This window comes from Corythoichthys intestinalis, chromosome 10, assembly GCF_030265065.1.
Source record: "Corythoichthys intestinalis isolate RoL2023-P3 chromosome 10, ASM3026506v1, whole genome shotgun sequence".
Taxonomy (NCBI): Eukaryota; Metazoa; Chordata; class Actinopteri; order Syngnathiformes; family Syngnathidae; genus Corythoichthys; species Corythoichthys intestinalis.
The window spans coordinates 52,929,423-52,947,917 of record NC_080404.1 but is presented as its reverse complement, the minus strand read 5'-3'; the positions used below and the strand labels follow the sequence as shown (position 1 = coordinate 52,947,917).

At 39.3% G+C, this 18,495-nt stretch overlaps 1 protein-coding gene across 1 annotated transcript in view; it reads right to left on the bottom strand.

Moving 5' to 3' along the window:
- Window positions 1-431: 431 nt before the first annotated feature.
- The window catches only part of hectd2 (HECT domain containing 2), a 70,363-nt gene continuing 52,299 nt past the window's right edge, over window positions 432-18,495 (bottom strand). Inside the window, exons 20-22 of the mRNA XM_057847387.1 lie at window positions 16,134-16,249; window positions 9,975-10,118; window positions 432-3,799 (exon numbers count right to left, since the gene is read on the bottom strand). Coding sequence (XP_057703370.1) covers window positions 3,679-3,799; window positions 9,975-10,118; window positions 16,134-16,249 — 381 coding nt within the window. The 3' untranslated portion in view covers window positions 432-3,678. The remainder of the gene's footprint in view (window positions 3,800-9,974; window positions 10,119-16,133; window positions 16,250-18,495) is intronic.

Genomic DNA, 18,495 nt, shown 5'->3' with positions numbered 1-18,495 from the left:
ATGTGATTGGTTGACAGATAGGTACAGTATCAGTGAGGGTTGGGTTTAGGGGAATGACTGTGTTTATAGCATTTAAGCGGTAAAGCTTACTCTTAGTAGTCCCTAACTGTTGTCTTTGTCGACCAATCACATGCATTCCCCTAAACCCAACCCTCAGTGTTATTGTTGGGTTTAGGGGAATGATGTGATTGGTCAACCCAACCCCACTGTTACTGTTGGGTTTAGGGGAATGCATGTAATTGGTCGACAGTTAGATGACAGTTAGGGACCACTAAAAGTAAGCTATACCGCTTAAATGCTATATAATGTTAATGTTTACAACAATTAGCTAAGTTGCATAGCAAAAGTCCGCTAACTTAAATGCTATACAATGCTAATGTTTACAACAATTGGCCAACTTGCATAGCAAAGGTATGCAAGCTTAAATACTATAAATAATGCTAATGTTTAGAACAATTGGCTACCTCGCATAGCAAAATTCCGCTAGCTAAAAATGATACATGGCGGAAAACATTCAGGTGACTTGAAGTTCCGCTCCGAGATCAGTGGAAAGCTTAAAACCTCAATTTTCTGGGGGAAGAATTTTTTTTTAAAAGGAGGGCATTTAAAAAAATAAAAAATAAACAGTGAAACCCTATCTGGAGGTGAGGGCATGAAAGAGCAGAATTAAAGATGCCATGACTTAAATGAGGTACTGGAATTTAAAATGAATAAAAACAGCTTCAGCAAAGATTTTTAATGTCACTTTTACATCAACAAACAGGAAGTGGACACGCTCGTCTCACCGAAAGTAGCTTCTCTGGGCTAAAAAAACAAAAAAAAAACAATGTTGACACACTGCTCGTCAACACTTCTAATCAATTCGGCTTCCTGTCACCACGTTTTAGTTATGTTCCTGTTGTCAGCTTCCCATCATCAGGTTCTAGTCGTCAGGTTCCAGAAAACATCTTCTGATCGTCAGGTTCTAGTCATTGTTTCCCATCAACTAGTAACAGCTAGATAATGGTTGTCATCTTTAGATTCTGGCCCTCAGCTTCCAGTCATCAAATTTAAGCCGTTAATTTCTAGTGGTTAAGTCCTGTTGTCAGTTTCTTTTAATCGGGTTCTAGTTACTTCCAGGTTTTCATGTTCTGTTTATCAGCTTCTTGTCATAATGATCTAGTTATTCCAGAAATTAACTTCTGATCGTCAGGTTTTAGTCATCTAGTAAGCAGGTTCCTAGGAATCCACTTTGGGTCTTCAAATTCTGGTGTCAGGTACTGTACTTGTCAGTTGGTTCTAGTCATTGTTTCTAGTCTACAGGTACTCGCTAGTTAAAGGTGGTTATCGCCAAATTCTAGGGTTTCATTTCTAGTGTTCACATTCTGCTTCTCAGTTTCTCTACATCATGTTCTAGGTAATAGGTGCAGATTTTCATGTTCTGTTTATCAGCTTCCCATCATCAGGGTCTAGTTGTCAAGTTCTAGAAATCATCTTCTGATCCTAAAGTTCTAGTCAGCAGGTACTAGGAATCAACTTTGGATCATCAAGTTTTGGTGTCAGGTATTGTTACAAGGTTCTAGTCAACAGGCACTCGCTAGTTAAAGGTGGCCATCGTCAAGTTCTAGGCTTCAGTTTCTAGTGTTCACGTTCTGTTTCTCAGCTTCTATACATCATGTTCTAGATAATAGATGCAGGTTTTCATGTTCTGGTTATCAGCTTTCCATCATCAGGACCTAGTTATCGGGTTCCAGAAATCATCTTCTGATCCTCAGGTTGTAATCATCTAGTCATCAGGTTCTAGGAATCAACATTGGGTTGTCAAATTATGGTGTCAGGTACTTGTCAGTAGTTTTGAGTCAACAGATAATTCTAGGCTTAAGTTTCAAGTGTTCACGTTCTGGTTCTTAGTTTCTCGTCATAATGTTCTAGGGAAGGGTGTACGTTTTCATGTTCTGTTTATAAGCTTTACATCATCAGAGTCTGGTTATCAGGTTCCAGAAATCATCTGCTGATCCTCAGGTTCTAGTCATGTAGTCAGCAGGTTCTAGGGTCATCAAATTCTGGTGTTAGTTTCTCGTCATAATATTCTAGATAATAGGTGCAGGTTTTCATGTTCTGTTTATCAGCTTCCCATCATCAGGGTCTTGTCATCAGGTTCCAGAAATCATCTTCTGATCCTCATGTTGTAGTCATTTAGCCAGCAGATTCTAGGAATCAAGTATGGGTCGTCAAATTCTGGTGTCAGGTACTTGTCAGTAGGTTCTAGTCTACGGGTAATTCTAGGCTTCAGTTTCTTGTGTTCACGTTCTTAGTTTCTCGTCATAATGTTCTAGGGAAGGGTGTAGGTTTTCATGTTCTGTTTATAAGCTTTACATCATCAGAGTCTGGTTATCAGGTTCCAGAAATCAACTTCTGATCCTCAGGTTCTAGTCATGTAGTCAGCAGGTTCTAGGGTCATCAAATTCTGGTGTCAGGTACTTGTCAGTAGGTTCTAATGATTTTCTTCTAGTCAACAGGTACTCGCTAGTTAAAAGGTGGTTGTCGTCAAATTGTAGGCTTCTGTTTCTAGTGTTCACCTTCTGGTTTTCAGTTTCTCTTCATCAAGTTCTGTTGCTTTCAGTTTTGCAGGTGAGTTGCAAGTTCTGAGGTTCCAGTTTTTAGGTCTTGGGGTCCAATAATCTGGTTTTAATTGTCAGGTTCTGGTAATCAGCATGGAGTTGTAAGCTCCTGGTCACCAGCTTCTACTTCCTGGGTTCAAGTTAACCTTTCCTCACTTTTAGTTGTTAGAGTGTCGGTAGCTTTTAGCAGACGGGTTCAAGCCATCAGATTTGATTAGTAAAGTCTTCAGGGCCTCGTTGTTACTCGCCATGTTGTGCTTGCCACTTTGTCGTCATCTGGTTCTAGTCATCGCTTTCTGGTGGTCTCCTTCTCACGGCTATGATGTTGACTTGCGGAGCCCTCCGGAGCGAGAGAGACAAAGAAGTTTTGTGAGCGAGCGAGTGAGCAGCTCGTGGTTGCCGTGTTCACGGGGGGCTGTTCTGACCCACATTCACCTACTTGGCTCCTAGCCAGCACCATTTTGGGGCACTGTGCGAGTTACCTTGGAAACCAGGCCAGAAAAACAGAGAGGCGCAGCCAGAGTTTGAGGGAAGAACAACTTTTCTGAAACCTATCCGCCTTCTGGTTTATTTGCCTAGTCTGCTTCCAGCTCGGTCTACTGCAAAGCTAATGCTAAAGTTAGCCCGCACCAGTATTGCAGGTGTCAAGTCGTCTAGTGGTGAGAATGTAGTCAAACGTCTTCAGAAATCTAGTTGCCTGGCGTCATTTTTTTTTTTTTTTTTTTGCGTTTCAGTGGCACTTCCTGTTCAGTCTAATGCTAAGCTAGTGCCGAGGCTAACACGCGTCAGTGACAATCAGACAGCCGTCAATCAAAAGCTTTCAAGTGCTACGACGTCACAACACGCCGCAATGTCAAACGTGACAAATACTCGAGCCTGGCAACATTTTTGCACAACAGCTGCTAACTTCCTTAGCGAGTAGCTTAGCTCTATTTGCATCTCGATGCGACGAACACGGCGGCACTGCGAAGCGCTTGCAGCGCTAACTTGTCCGGGAGCTTATAAGCCATCCCGTTAAATAAGAGCAGAAATAGCTAAACAAATAGTTGGAGGCGTGGCCGGCGAGGGCGGGGCGGAGTCACTCCAGGCCAAACCCCTCCGCATTAGAGATGGCGATGGTGAGTTTGTGTTTGAGTTCCTTCCTGCTGCGGTACGGCGGCAAGCAGATCTGATTGAAGCACGTGTGTGACACAGGAAGCCTGAGGACATAAAAATTCATGTTTAGAAAGACGCTTATTTCAAGAGGAAGTGTTTTTTTTTTTTTTTTTTTTTTTTTTTTTTGTGTTGCACCAACTTTTTGGCACCTGATACCGATTCCGAAATGGTGTGTGGTCTCGAAAGATATTGATACTGTACCCATAGTGTGTCTTTTGTGATGTTTTCGTCAACGATGACGATAACGACAATATTTTGTCAACGAACATTTAGCGTGGAGAGTGTCATCTTAAACTCTTAGACTTTAACTTCCACTTTATTTACATACAGTTCGTGAAGCTCCTATGTGATACATTCAAACTTTTCAGAACGTAAGGACACTCAAATTCCTATTCTCCATATGTAAGCAGCTGAACAGGACAGGTTTAAAAAGAAGGACGATTGGACATCTATCATCATCATCGAAAGCGGTGTACGTAGCTGGCGGCCATTTTGGGTAGGGGGACAAGTAGTAGTTGCAAACTAGTCCAGAAAAAGTACATATTGCAGAACATCTGTGTCAGTGTTGTTAATCTTAATATAAAAAATTACTTACAGTTACAAATTACTTCTCTCAAAAAGTAATTGAGTTAGTAACTCAGTTACCAATCAATGTCAGCGTAATTACTCGCCAAATAACCGACGTTTCTTTTCATGTTGTACACGTTATTACATGATCCATTCAATATTATCTTTCACATTAAATATGTTTATATTGACTGATTGAATTGAACGGTTTTTCATTCCCCCCCCAAAAAAAACGTAGGTCACATTTTCCTTTTTTTTTTTTTTTTATTTCACCTATATAACAGTGTTATGGTGTACAAACTATAACTTTTAAATGCTTTGAGAAATAAGCGTTAAGGTTTTTCCTGTTGTACTGAACCCGCACCGAACCGTGATATGTACTTACATATTTTTCAATATGCAGTTGAGACTGAATCTCTTCTCTCACCTATCTTTGATTTAGTTGTTTTGCTTAAAAAAATAAATCAAGGTTTATGGATACATCATTCAAGAAAAGTTTAGGGCAAGTGACTATTTTTTTGGTACCGTAATTTCCCGAATATAATGCGCACCCCAAATTTACTTGTAAAATCTAGGGGAAATTATTGTACCCGTTTATAACGTGCACCCTAATTTTAGCACCAATAAATAGAAGAATACAAGAAAACAGAGCTCGTGTACAGATACAAATGTCATTTTACCGAATGGTGAAACACAGCATAAGCATAGCATATTGGTAGTTCAAAACATTACCATAAAATGACAATATTTACGGTAATAATATGATTTGACAACTTCTCCAACTTACCGGAATCTAGGAGAAAACAAAACAGATGTGACTTTTCTTTTAAAGGCTATTGTATAACTTGCTCATTTCATCATGATGAATAAATGTTTCTTCCATGGATTGATACGGTAAAATGAAAGTGAGAACGTCAGTCGGAAATCCGTGAGAGCTCATCACTGTCAATACGACAGTAGGAACGTAGGAACTATTGTTATTTGGGTTTGAGTTTCCCGAGGAACAGATATAGTTGACGGACACAGGAAGTCTGTGTGCTCACGTTTGTTATGGTCCGAGTTGCGGAGCTGCAATAAACGTTGACTCAAATGAGTTCAAGAAACTTAAGTCTGTGCTTTATGAAGAGTGAAAAAAGCTGAATTTAACACAGACGAAATCATTCGGCCGATCAGAGTGAAGTATTCCCGAAACAAAATGGTGACGGCACGTAGCGTAATGGTCGGCAACGGGTCGCCGCATACGTTTCTTCAACACAACGTGGCCGTGTCAATAAAAAAAAATCGGTTTTTATATATATATCTGTAATATATATATATTTGTGTCTCCATCCATGTACCCGTTTATAATGCGCACCATGATTTTACAAGTTGATTTTGGGGAAAAAAAGTGCGCGTTATATTCGGGAAATTACGGTAATTAAAAACTAATTATTGTGATATTGTAGCATATATAAGTACAAGGCCAACTTGGTGATAATAATGCATACTCAATAGGAATTCAGTCCATTATTTTCAATTAATTGTACCCACCTGAACGACATGAACTGTATGCAAAAAAACAAAAAAAAGTTGCCCGAGAGTTTAAGATGACGCTCGCCACGCTAACTGCTAATTCTGGTGAGAACGCGAATGCTATGCTAACACTCCAAGCCACCTAGCATCGCGTCTTCAATGGCGTCACATCCCCCTTCCCTCCTCCCACTCTGCTCTCTCCGTGTCTTCCGCATCATTCACCCAAATTCTAGTAACATGCGTCTTCACATCCTCAGTAACTGAAACGGCGTTGCAAAGATGGGAAAAGCAATTGCTGTAATTTTCGGTCTATAAGCCACTACTTTTTCGTCCTCATTTTGAATTCTGCGGCTTATAGTCCAGTGCATCTTATTTATTTATTTATTTATTTGGATTATCGAATTGGCCCGAATATAAGGCGGCCCTGATTATAAGACAACCCCCTCTTTTTCAAGACTCAAGTTTGAAAAAAGACTTTGAACACCAAATAATTTTTATACAGAAAATAATTACAGTACGTCCGAAACAAATGATTATAGCAATATATTTTACAGAAAAAGCATGTTATTTTGCCTCATTCAAATCTTAATATCTGAACATTTAAATATGTAAACTAAAGTCCAATCACATTCGTAAATGAATGGCTTCTGGTTTTTGAAATGTAAATAAACAAATCTATTGTGATAAAACAACAAAATTGCAATAATTGCATTAACCATCAAAGCGAAGTCTAACTGTAACTGTAGTCTTGAAACAAATCTGAATAAGGAAAAACATTGCAATAAAAACTGGTTAAACTTGAGAGTAGCTGAGATCTGTCATGACAGAACATATCTGGCGCCATCTAGCTTCGTGAATGGGTATAATGTCTAGACCTCGAATATGGGACGACCCCCACTTTTTCGGTCTTATTGAGAGTAGCTGAGATCTGTCATGACAGAACATATCTGGCGCCATCTAGCTTCGTGAATAGGTATAATGTCTAGACCTCGAAAAGAAGACGACCCCCACTTTTTCGGTCTTATTTCAATGCAAAAAACACTCTTATATTCGGGCCAATACGGTATTAGGTAAAACTTTTTTGACAGCGGCGTCATAAGACCGTCATAATTATGACATGACACTATCATGGGCATTAATCAATGATTATGACAGATGTCATTAAGTGTGTTCTGGCAAATTATGTCACTAACTCCATTTATGTCCAGCTCTTTTACGTCCATTCAAAAGTGAGATATTTGCCAGATGACACAAAATGACAGGTCATAAGCATTCATTAATGCTCATGGCAGTGTCATGTCATAATTATGATGGTCTTATGATAGTCTGATGGTGTCTCCTTCAAATAAAGTGTTACCAAATTCCATAATTTGCAATTAATGAAACAACTAGAACAGTAACTGAAGAAATAATCAGGACAGGACATGAATTTTGATTTATTTACATCTGTAGCGCTGCAATGCACAGTGTTGTCAGTAACGCATTAGTTAGTAATGCGTTACTGTAATCTGATTACTTTTTTCAGTAACGAGTAATCTAATGCGTTCATTTTTCTACACCAGTAATCTGATTAAAGTTAGTTTCCTTAGTGTCTCTGCGTTACTATTTTTTCATTGCCTCATAACCTATGTAGAATGAAGAATATTGTACTCATGTACGAAGAGCATTTTGAATAGAAAATGCTAAAATAAAAGGTTCCCGGTACGTGTTTCCATGACAACCTCTTAGCTATTTCCTGTTTTGGTCTCGCGTCATGTGTTGTGGGACTGAGGCGGGTGGACATTTGTGCCGAATATTGAGACGTTGAGAGGGAATGTTGATCTGTGGATATCCATGAATGAAGGTGAGTATTTTTCCCTTCATTCTGGAGGGTATCAGCAAAAGGTTGGACCCCTAAATGCGCGTCCATTTCGTAGCTTTGCCGTAGGAACGATGGGCAGTCGTCGCTCCAAGTTGGCAAGCTTTGTTTAAATCACATGCGTGTTGCACATTCATGCCGTGAGGTGATGTGTTCGTTTGGCATCTGTGGGATGTGTTGTAAGTCCGACTGAGTGTAAAGTGCTTAGTTGCTGCCATGTTTTGTGGCCAAATTGACCGCGTGTATGTTGAGAGGAGTACTTCCGGGTTGTTCATGTGCACGGCTGCACGCGCATCCGCGCCCGCCACCACCTTTGTGTTTATATACCCTACCCACCGACGTCACAAAACCACGTGCTCGCTGTATGGTTCCGCCCACTTGTCCGGCATTTTGTCTCTGTATTAGCATTGGTTTCAATTGATCGAGGAATTTAAAATGCATTTCATGGAAGACCCGGTGCTTTCTGATACCGTAAACTCACTGGATGTGTTGCATAAAAGGCGTTATGTGGAAAAGCTTCGTTCTATACAGTCGCCAGATCCATATTTGATGCCTAAATCGATGATTTTTGACCGGCTGCCTTCGCCGTCTCTGCCTGACCCTGATATTTACAACTATCTTGTCCACACAAAATCAGCCTATTCTCACGAAAGTTTGAAAAACTTTAAGAGCTTGGAGGCTTATAAATGTTACGTTGCTGGTTGGGTGAAACAGGTCCTCGTACACGAAAATTCGGCAGGAATCTTGTGCTCGGAAGGTGAGTTACGAAATTTTCATTTCAAAATCTTTTGTTCTTGCTAACATCCACTGTCAAGTCTAATGTATTTCATGTCATTTGTCAATGGAGCTAGGGCTTTTAATGTTTATATGGATTAGCGATAGCACTCTCACTACATACATACGTGTATGTTGTCGGCGATTAGCCTAGCAATGATCTTAATTGTGGTTGTCAGCCCAAAACCCTCTAAATATATATTAAATGCATCTTACCAGATATAAAATGACTACTACATAATCTGTGGTAATCGTTTGGAGCCCAGTTTTCTCGTCGAATTGCAGCAGCCCATCTCGCTCTCTCCTCTCCGTGTCTCTCGGAATCCGGTAGAACTTCAAGTCTCTCCGTCTATCTTCTCTGTTATTGCAACCGACCGCCACACACGCCTTCACCATTTTGATTATTAATGTTAACGAGCAGAAAAACACGCCGTAAATAGGAGGAATGTACGTAGCCGTAACAGGTCAACACGATGTGTTGACGGACAAGTGGGCGGCACCAGTCAGGAGAGCGGAGTTGTGATGTCACGTGGGTAGGGTCTATTGCACTGTACAATCCACTTGTGTGTTGTTGATTATTGTGCCGCCGGTTTGCATTGTTTTACATTGGCACTGATATGCTGTTAACCATAACCCGAAATTCAGAAGTTTTGACATTCGGCTCAATCTTAGAGTTAGCGGGGTTTAATTGGTCGGTGGCGTTGATTTCCCCAAATTCCAAGCAGTTTGTCAGATATTTGTTAGTTTCAGGGCTCTGGAGTAGACAAGCTTGCGCGAAATTCTGATATTCGCCTTTAAATTCAATCATCGGAAAGTCAATTACATGTGATGATATTTTTCTATTGTCATTCTTATTTTGAGGCGGCAAAGGGAGAAAAATGGGTAAAAAGTAACTGATAATTACTTTTAAAGTAACTTAGTTACTTTGATAATGAAGTAATCAGTAACTAGATTACTTTTTTGAGGCGTAATCAGGTATTAAATTTTTCAAGTAATCTGTGACAACACTGGTTGGGAGGCATGTTGGATGGCAACAGTGTTGACAGCAGGTGGCAGAAGAGGCTGACTGTCTCCCCCAAGAGAACAGTGATGACCAAATGAAGCAATGAAGCTTCGCAGCTAATTAGTTCAAAGCTTCATGGTGGTTTATTTAGTCTTATGATGCCGCTGTCAAATTAAGTATTACCGGTTGATATCTTTTGGTGTAAATATCCCATAATACAGTGAGGACACGTTTTCGTGTCAAACTTGGTGGGTAGCGGCTTATATATAGTCAGGCGCGCCTTATTGTCTGAAAATTACGGTAATTAGATTACTACTGACAAAAATAACAAAACTGATCGTGGTGTTATATCTAAGTACTCCTCGATACCGATGATGTCATTTCAGTGCGTTATTGGTACAGACAGTATTATCGGTGCGACACTAGTTTTTTCACATGGTCCGAAAGGGGGAAAATGTGGTTTTGAATAATGCCATAACAGAAAAAAATCACAAAGTGTCGGTACCAGTCGGTGGGGGCGTCAATCTTGGAAATTTTGAAGTTGAGGTCAGCCATTCCTCCCACCGGAACGCGGTCGCTTCCTGTCGCGAAGTGAAGGAGCTTCTTTTGAAGATCCACGGGGAACGACAGCACCACCTCCCAGAAAATCCTACATGAACACAACTTGCCTTAAAAAGTGGACTTACGTAATAACGTCACTATGTACCATCATAATAAGCTATTGAATTCATTGTTAGGGCCCGAGCACCAACATGGTGCGAAGGCCCTATTGTTCTGCAAAGGATTATTATTATTCTTTCTTCATGGCAAATGAAAATGGCCCATTTGGAGGTCTTAACATGCTCAAAAATTCACCAAAATTTGCACAAACATGCGGATTCGAGAAAATTTCGGTAATTTGGCAATGTTGTGAAAAAATGTCAAAAAATGGCTCAGTGGCGCCCCCTGGAATTTTTAAAAAAGGCCTCTCCATTTAGGTTTTTTCAACATAGAGCGGTGAAATTTGGGGAGTCGAAACCTTGGGCCAAAATGCTTCAAAAAGTCTCTTGCACCCATATTCCAAACCCAACAGGTGTTTTGGATTGAATATTGAAAAACATGTCACTTTTGTCGAAAACTAGGGTGCACGTTTGAGACCATTGCACCGAGGCAGTTAGTTGGATCCTCCTCAAAATTGGTGAGACTCTTCATGAGACATATGAGATGTTAAGTTATCAAAATGGTGAGTTTTCAATCACGGGCCTGGCCTGGGCGGAGTACCAAAGTCTGGTTTATTTGGGGATTAGGGTTAGGGTTTAGGGGTAGGGCTTCTTCAGGGCAAATGAAAATGGTCAATTTGAAGTTCTGAACATGCTCAAAAACTCATTAAAATTTGCACATATCAAAATGGTGAGTTTTCATTCACGGGCTGACCTGTGCGGGGCGTTTTTTTTTTTTTTGTGTTAGGTTTTAGGGTTCACACTCTGCTACTTCTTCTGTGGGAGAGAAAAAATACGATGTACTTTTCAATGACATATATTAGGGATAAATTGGTTCATCTGATGACAGCAGTGAAGAACTGCTTTGACTCATTAAGGCTGTTGCTTCACACTCTGCTACTTCATCTGTAGGAGAAAAAAAGATACGATGTATTTTTCATTGTGCCAAAGTAGATGGGGTGCCAAAGTCGGACATTTTTTTGACAAAACACCAAATTCAGAAAATGACTAATAACTCCCCCATACAACGTTCAATCTGTTTCATATTTGGCATGTACGTGATGTATCCCAGCCTGAACTCGACTTTATTGAAATATCACCCATTAGGCCTGGCGCCCCCTGCTGGGAACAGGAAATGGCCTTTTTTACGAGACCGACTCCTCCTCGAAGGGTAAAAAAAACCTAATGACCCCCCAAAAAAATCACCGAAAAGAAATTGGAGAAATCAACACAGGACTCCCGAGGGCCCGTTGAGTCCTGCTTGCAGGGCTAGTTATTAATGTTGCTACAACCCCTAGCAAAAAGTATGGAATCACCAGTCTCTGACGAGCACTCACTAAGACATGTTATTATGTAGAACAAACCTAGATAAAAAGCTTGAAAAAATAATGAATTAGTTCAAAAGTGCAATTCCTTGGCATTCAGAAACACTAAAACAAATGAATAAAAAACAATTGTGGTGGTCAGTAAATGTTACTTTTATACAGCAAGTGCAGGGAAATATAGAATCACTCCATTCTGAAGAAAAAAATATGGAATCATTCCATTTTGAGTAGAAAATACAGACACACACAGTCAATTTCCTTTCCTTAACTGGGCCCCTGCCTCAGATTAGATCTGCTTGTTAGTCAACAGTTAAAAACAGTGCAGTTATCACACCTAGGACGGCTGCTGGACTAAGTGGATTCACAAGAATCATGGCTCCAACAAGAGAGCAGTCTCTTGAGATCAAGGAGAGGATTATCAAACTTCTTGAAGAAGGTAACGCTACACGTATGGTTGCCAAAGATGTGGGCTGTTCGCAGTCAGCTGGACCAAGTACAAACAGCATGGCAAGGTTGTTCAAGTTCAGCGTACTGGTAGACTGAGGAAGACATCCAAACATCATGACAAACAAGTAAAGGCCATGTCTTGAAAACAGAAGATGTACTACAAGACAAATGAAGAAGAAATGGGAGGAAGCTGGAAGCAAGGTATGTGACAGAACTGTGCAAAATGGCTTAAAGCAGGGGTCCCCAAACTACGGCCCGCAGGCCGGATACGGCCCGCCTCCACATTTGGTCCGGCCCCTTGAACAATTTTTTTTTTTTTTTCCGTCAATAGTGTTATTTATTTCCTGGTTTTTTTTCTGTGAAGAACCCAGAGAGGGTTATTTGGTTATTATCGATTTAATTAATAGTGTTATTATTGTTTATTATATTATTAATAGTGTTATTATTATTTATTATATTATAATTTATTAATAGGGCTGTCAAACGATTAAAAATTTTAATCGAGTTAATCACAGCTCAAAAATGAATTAATCATAATTAATCGCAATTCAAACCATCTACAAAATATGCCATATTTTTCTGTAAATTGTTGTTGGAATGGAAAGAAGACAAAAAACGGATATGTATACACAACATACATTACATAAGTACTGTATTTGTTTATTATAACAATAAAGCAAGATAGCAATAGCATTATTAACTGTTAAAGCGATCCATGGATAGAAAGACCTGTAGTTCTTAAAAGGTAAATGTTAGTACAAGTTATAGAAATTGTATATTAAAACCCCTCTTAATGTTTTCGTTTTATTAAAATGTGTAAAATTTTCAATCAAAAAATAAACTAGTAGCTCGCCATTGTTGATGTCAATAATTACACAATGGTGCTGAAACCCATAAAATCAGTCGCACCCAACCGCCAGCAGAGGGCGACAAAACACCCAAAAACACAAGTAACAAGTGCACATGACACTGTGCTGTCATTTTAATCTGTTTGAGCGGGGCATGTGCGTTAAATGCGTCAAATATTTTAACGTGATTAATTTTAAAAAATTAATTACCACCCGTCAACGCGATAATTTTGACAGCCCTATATATTATATTTAGAGGTGATTTTCAAAGTATCGGAATCGGCAAAAAAATATCGGCCATGCCTTTTTTTAATATATATATATTTTTTAATTAAATCGTTTTGTAATTGTATTTAACGTTACAGACATAATGTGTTACACTCATCCAGAGTCTTTAGTTTAGACTTAAGGTAGGGTTATCAAAGTTATACCGATAACGGCGATAATTAATTTTTTTAAAAATGTATCACGTTAAAATATTTAACGCAATTAATGCATGCGCTGCACGACACACTCACACATTGTCGTGCTCAATCTGTAATGGCGCCGTTTTACCTATATAGAGAGATAAAAGGCAGCGTAAAATGAGTAGAGTGAATTTTGGCAGCCTTTAGAGCCTATTTTTAATTGGCTAAAGCCCTACAATCCCTCTTCCCCCGATTAGATATATCATGGGAAGCAATGTGGGGAAGCAAGGTAGCAATTGATCTTTTTCTTAACACCTTATGTTATTTCCCAACGAAGAGAAGATATATCAATTGGTAGCACTACGCACAGTCATGGTTCCACTTCCCATCATGCATTTAGGCATGGCTACAGTATCATTTACTGAAAGCTCAACAAATATACGAGATGGCAATATTTAGTCACAATATACAAAGTCACAAGTCTTTCTATCCGTGGATCCCTCTCACAGAAAGAATGTTAATAATGTAAATGCCATCTTGAGGATTTATTGTCATAATAAACAAATACAGTACTTATGTACTGTATGTTGAATGTATATATTCGTCCGAGTTTTATTCAATTTTTTCTTAATGAATTGCCAAAATATATATGATCGGGAAAAATTATCAAATGATTGGAATTGAGTTGGGAGCAAAAAAAAGCAATCGGATCGGGAAATATCAGGATCGGCAGATACCCAAACTAAAATGATCGGGATCAGATCGGGAGCAAAAAAAAACATGATCGGAACAACCTTAATTATATTATATTGTATTATATTGTTATTATTTTTTTAATTGTATTTACTTTTTTTCCGTGAAGAATCCAGAAAGGGTTATTTGAGTGTGGCTTTCTGAAAAACAATAAATTTTTACATATAAGCAGTCCTGCAATCGTCACACCTTTTCTGTTGCAAACTGACCCCGGCCCCTCATCAGAGAAGGGAAAAGTAATGTGGCCCTCGCAGGAAAAGTTTGGGAATCTGGAGTCAAATTATGTGACAGAACTGAGCAAAATCGCCCTAAAGGAAATGGGATTTTCATACAGGAAAGCTAAAAGGAAACCATCATTAACACTTAAACAGCACCAAGACTGCAGTGGGCTAAGGAGAGGCAATCATGGACTGTGAATGACTGGATGAAGGTTATTTTCAGTGATGAGTCAAGAATCTGCATTGGATAAGGTGATGATGTTGGAACTTTTGTTTGGTGCCGATTCCAGTGAGATTTACAAAGATGACTGCCTGAAGAAAACATCAAAATTCCGTCAGTCCTTGATTATATGGGGCTGCATGTCAAGCAAAAGCACTGGAGAGATGGTTGTGGTTAAATCTTCAATAAATGCACAAGTTTACATTGAAATTTTAGACAGCTTTCGTATCCTTTCAATGGAAAATATGTTTGTCATTTTCCAAGATGACAATGCATCATGCCACAGAGCTAAAACTGTTCAAGCATTCCTTGGAGAAAGACTCATCCACACAATGTCATGGCCAGCAAATAGCCCAGATCTCAACCCTATTAAAAACCTGTGGTGGAAATGGAGAAAAATGGTCCACAGCAAGGCTCTGACCTGCAAGGATGATCTGGCAACTGCAATCAAAGAGAGTTGGCACCAAATTGATGAAGAATACTCATCAAGTCCATGCCTCAGAGACTGCAAGCTGTCATAAAAGCCGGAGGTGCAATTAAATACTAGATGTGGTTATTTCTTTGTTTGTTTCTCATTATTCCATTTTTTCCCCTCAGAATGGAGTGATTCTATATTTATTTCCCTGCACTTGCTCTATAAAAGTAACATTTACTGACCACCACAGTGTTTTTTAGTCATTTCTTTTAGAGTTTCTGAATGCTAAACAGTTGCACTTTTGAACTAATTCATTATTTTTTGAAGCATTTTATCTTAGTTTGTTCTACATAATAAAATGTCTGAGTGAGTGCTTGTCCGAGACTGGTGATTCCATACTTTTTGCTAGGGGTTGTACATGTTCAATCCAGTTAAAGTGGAAGGGTTGGCAGCGAATGTACATTTACTCACCCTTCCAGTCAAATGGATTGGACATCTATTTATTTTATTTTGTCTAATTTACAGGATGGAAAGAGCCACATAAGTCTATGATCTTCTATAGAACTGAACTAGTTATATAATAAAAGTATGAATATTGCGTTTCCTTGAATTTTTCTGTCAAGTCAGCACTGACATTGTTCTCAGGTCTACATCGTCCTAACAAGTCTTAAAAAACTCATAAATCAAGCTAGTTCGTTATTTCTCCGGGCTAACATAAAATACGAACAATGTCTCCGTTTATCTGGCGGTTTGAAGTGTTTTCATGTCAAGACTAGAGAATGCTAATTTGTTATCAAACGCTCGCTAAGGCCAGCCAAACACATAAACGTGCACACAAACACACGCGTGTAAGCGCGCCGGTGTTGTAAAAGTGAAAGCAAGCTACAGCATGTCAAATATGCAACGTTATTATTAGCAGACGCGTCATTGCTGCTTTGGGAAGTGATGGCACTCGACAAAGTACTTTGACATTGAATGAACCAGTCAGTGGGGAACAATGTCAGTGAGTCAGGGTGGGTGTGTGACTGTGTGCATCAACCTGTGTTTTTTCCAACTGCTGGGCCACGCAAAATAGGACGTGTGTGCCACTTACTGTAGTATGTATTATTTCGCAAAATTAAAATGAATTTAAAAAGAAATACACCCTGGCCAAAAACACTTTATCGTTGATTTTTTAAAAATGAATTCCATAGTATTTAACTTGCTGCTTGCCACGTAGTACAAAGACAGGTGTCCAATTCACTGAAACTGGGGGGGGGGGGGACTGGCTGTGAATGCTCATTTTTCAGTGCCTGACTTTAGCTAGCAGGTATGTGGAACAGGTGCGCCTCACCTGACGGTGGCGTCGGTCTTGCCATAGCCCTCGTAGTGCGCGGCTTTCTGCAGAGCGCTCATGTCCAGCTGAGGGCTGCCGCACACCAACACCTCCACCTCCTCCGGACGTAGCAACTGGCACAAAAACAGAAAACCGCTACTGTCAAACGGGAATGCCTGTCATCAAACCTGTCAAAAATGAATCATTTTAACTGAAACGGCTTTTTTGTTGGTGTCATCATTTTCAAATCACTAAAATTCCACAGTAAAATAAACTACAAAATGCTACTTTTGGAGACTTTCGCTCACTTCCTATTCATTTTGGGGCATTTTCTCATCATTTCTTTGTTCACTCGTTGGCCGCGGTTGGTGGCGCTAGATGTCCAATCCACTGGGACTGAGAGGGGCAAATGAACTTTGGTTCAAGGTATCGGACTTCCTGATTTGAGAGTTGCTTTACAGGAAGTGATGTAAGGCAAGACTTTCCAGCAAATTGCACCACCAGGCTTACTTATGTAAAACAACGTAGTCATGCGCTTAAGTAATTGGAGAGACAGCGAGAATTAAAAGTGGTATTTGGCAAAATTGATTTTGCCAATGTGGCCCTTTTTTGCCATGTGGCTTTTTTTTTTTTTTTTTTTTTTTTTTGCCAATTGGCTTTTTTTGGGGGTATGTGGCAAAATGTATTTTGGCATGTGGCTTTTTTTTTTTTTTTTTTGGTATGGGGCAAAATGTATTTTGGCACGTGGTGTTTTTTGGGCCATGTGGCATAATTGATTTCGGCATGTGGCACTTTTGGGGTATATGGCAAAATGGATTTTGGTATGTGGCAAAATGTATTTTGGCATGTGGCATTTTTTGGGAGCATGTGGCATTTTTTTGGCTTGTTGCCGTTTTTTGTAAGTGGCAAAATGGATTTTGGTATGTGTTTTTTTTTGGGGGGGGGGGGGGTATGTCGGAAAATGTATTTTGGCATATGGTGTTTTTTGGCCATGTGGCATAATTGATTTCAGCATGTAGCATTTTTGGGGTTTATGGCAAAACGTATTTTGGTATGTGGGAAAATGTATTTTGGCATTTGGCATTTTTTTGGCTTATGGCTTTTTTTTTTTTTTTTTTTTTTTTTTTTTTTTGATATGGGGCAAAATGTATTTTGGCATGTGGTGTTTTTTTGGCCATGTGGCATAATTGATTTCGGCATGTGGCATTTTTGGGGTATATGGCAAAATGGATTTTGGCATGTGGCATTTTTTTGGAGCATGTGGCATTTTTTTGGCTTGTTGCCGTTTTTTGTAAGTGGCAAAATGGATTTTGGTATGTGTTTTTTTTGGGGGGGGGTGTAATGTCGCAAAATGTATTTTGGAATGTGGTGTTTTTTGGCCATGTGGCATAATTGATTTCAGCATGTAGCATTTTTTGGGTATATGGCAAAATGGATTTTGGTATGTGGGAAAATGTATTCTGGCATTTGGCATTTTTTTGGCTTGTGGCATTTTTTTGGTATGTGGCAAAATGTATTTTGGCATTTGGCATCTTTTTGGCCTGTGGCATTTTTTTTTAAGTGGCAAAATGGATTTTGGTATGTGGCATTTTTTGGGGCATGGGGCATTTTTTTGGGCTTGTGGCATTTTTTTGTAAGTGGCAAAATGGATTTTGGTATGTGGCTTTTTTGGGGTATGTAGCAAAATGTAATTTGGCATGTGGCATTGTTTTTGTAAGTGGTAAAACGGATTTTGGTAGGTGGCATTTTTTTTGTATGTGGCAAAATATTTTTTGGCATGTGATTTTTTTGGCATGTAGCATTTTTTTTGTAAGTGGTAAAATGTAATTTGGTATGTGGCATTTTTTTTTTGTGGCAAAATGTATTTTGGCATGTGGCATTTTTTTTGGGGGGGGTAGTATCTTTTTGTAAGTGGCAAAATGGATTTTGGTATGTGGCTTTTTTGGCATGTGGTATTGTTTATGTAAGTGGTCAAAAGGATATTGGTATGTGGCTTTTTTTTTTTTTTTTTGGTACGTGACAAAATGTATTTTGGCATTTGGCATTGCCACATGGCAAAATCAATTTTGCCACATACCAAATACCGCTTTTCGTTCTCGGCCCTGCTGAGTAATTGTCTGCCAATGACGGTGCTAGTTGTCCAATCAGTTTGAAGCGGGAGGGTTTAATCTCCCACTTCAAATGGATTGGACAGCTACTACTCACGGCAGATGCGTGAAAAGAGCTTTCTTCGCCCCTACCGACATGGCTGCCATGAGGCCATGTTGTTCATTATCTTATAACGAAAGCTATATGTAGTTCAAGCAAAAACATTCTGACTTGAGTGCTGGATGAGGTTTCAGGAATAAATTGATATAAATGTACTTATGTCCGTTTTGAT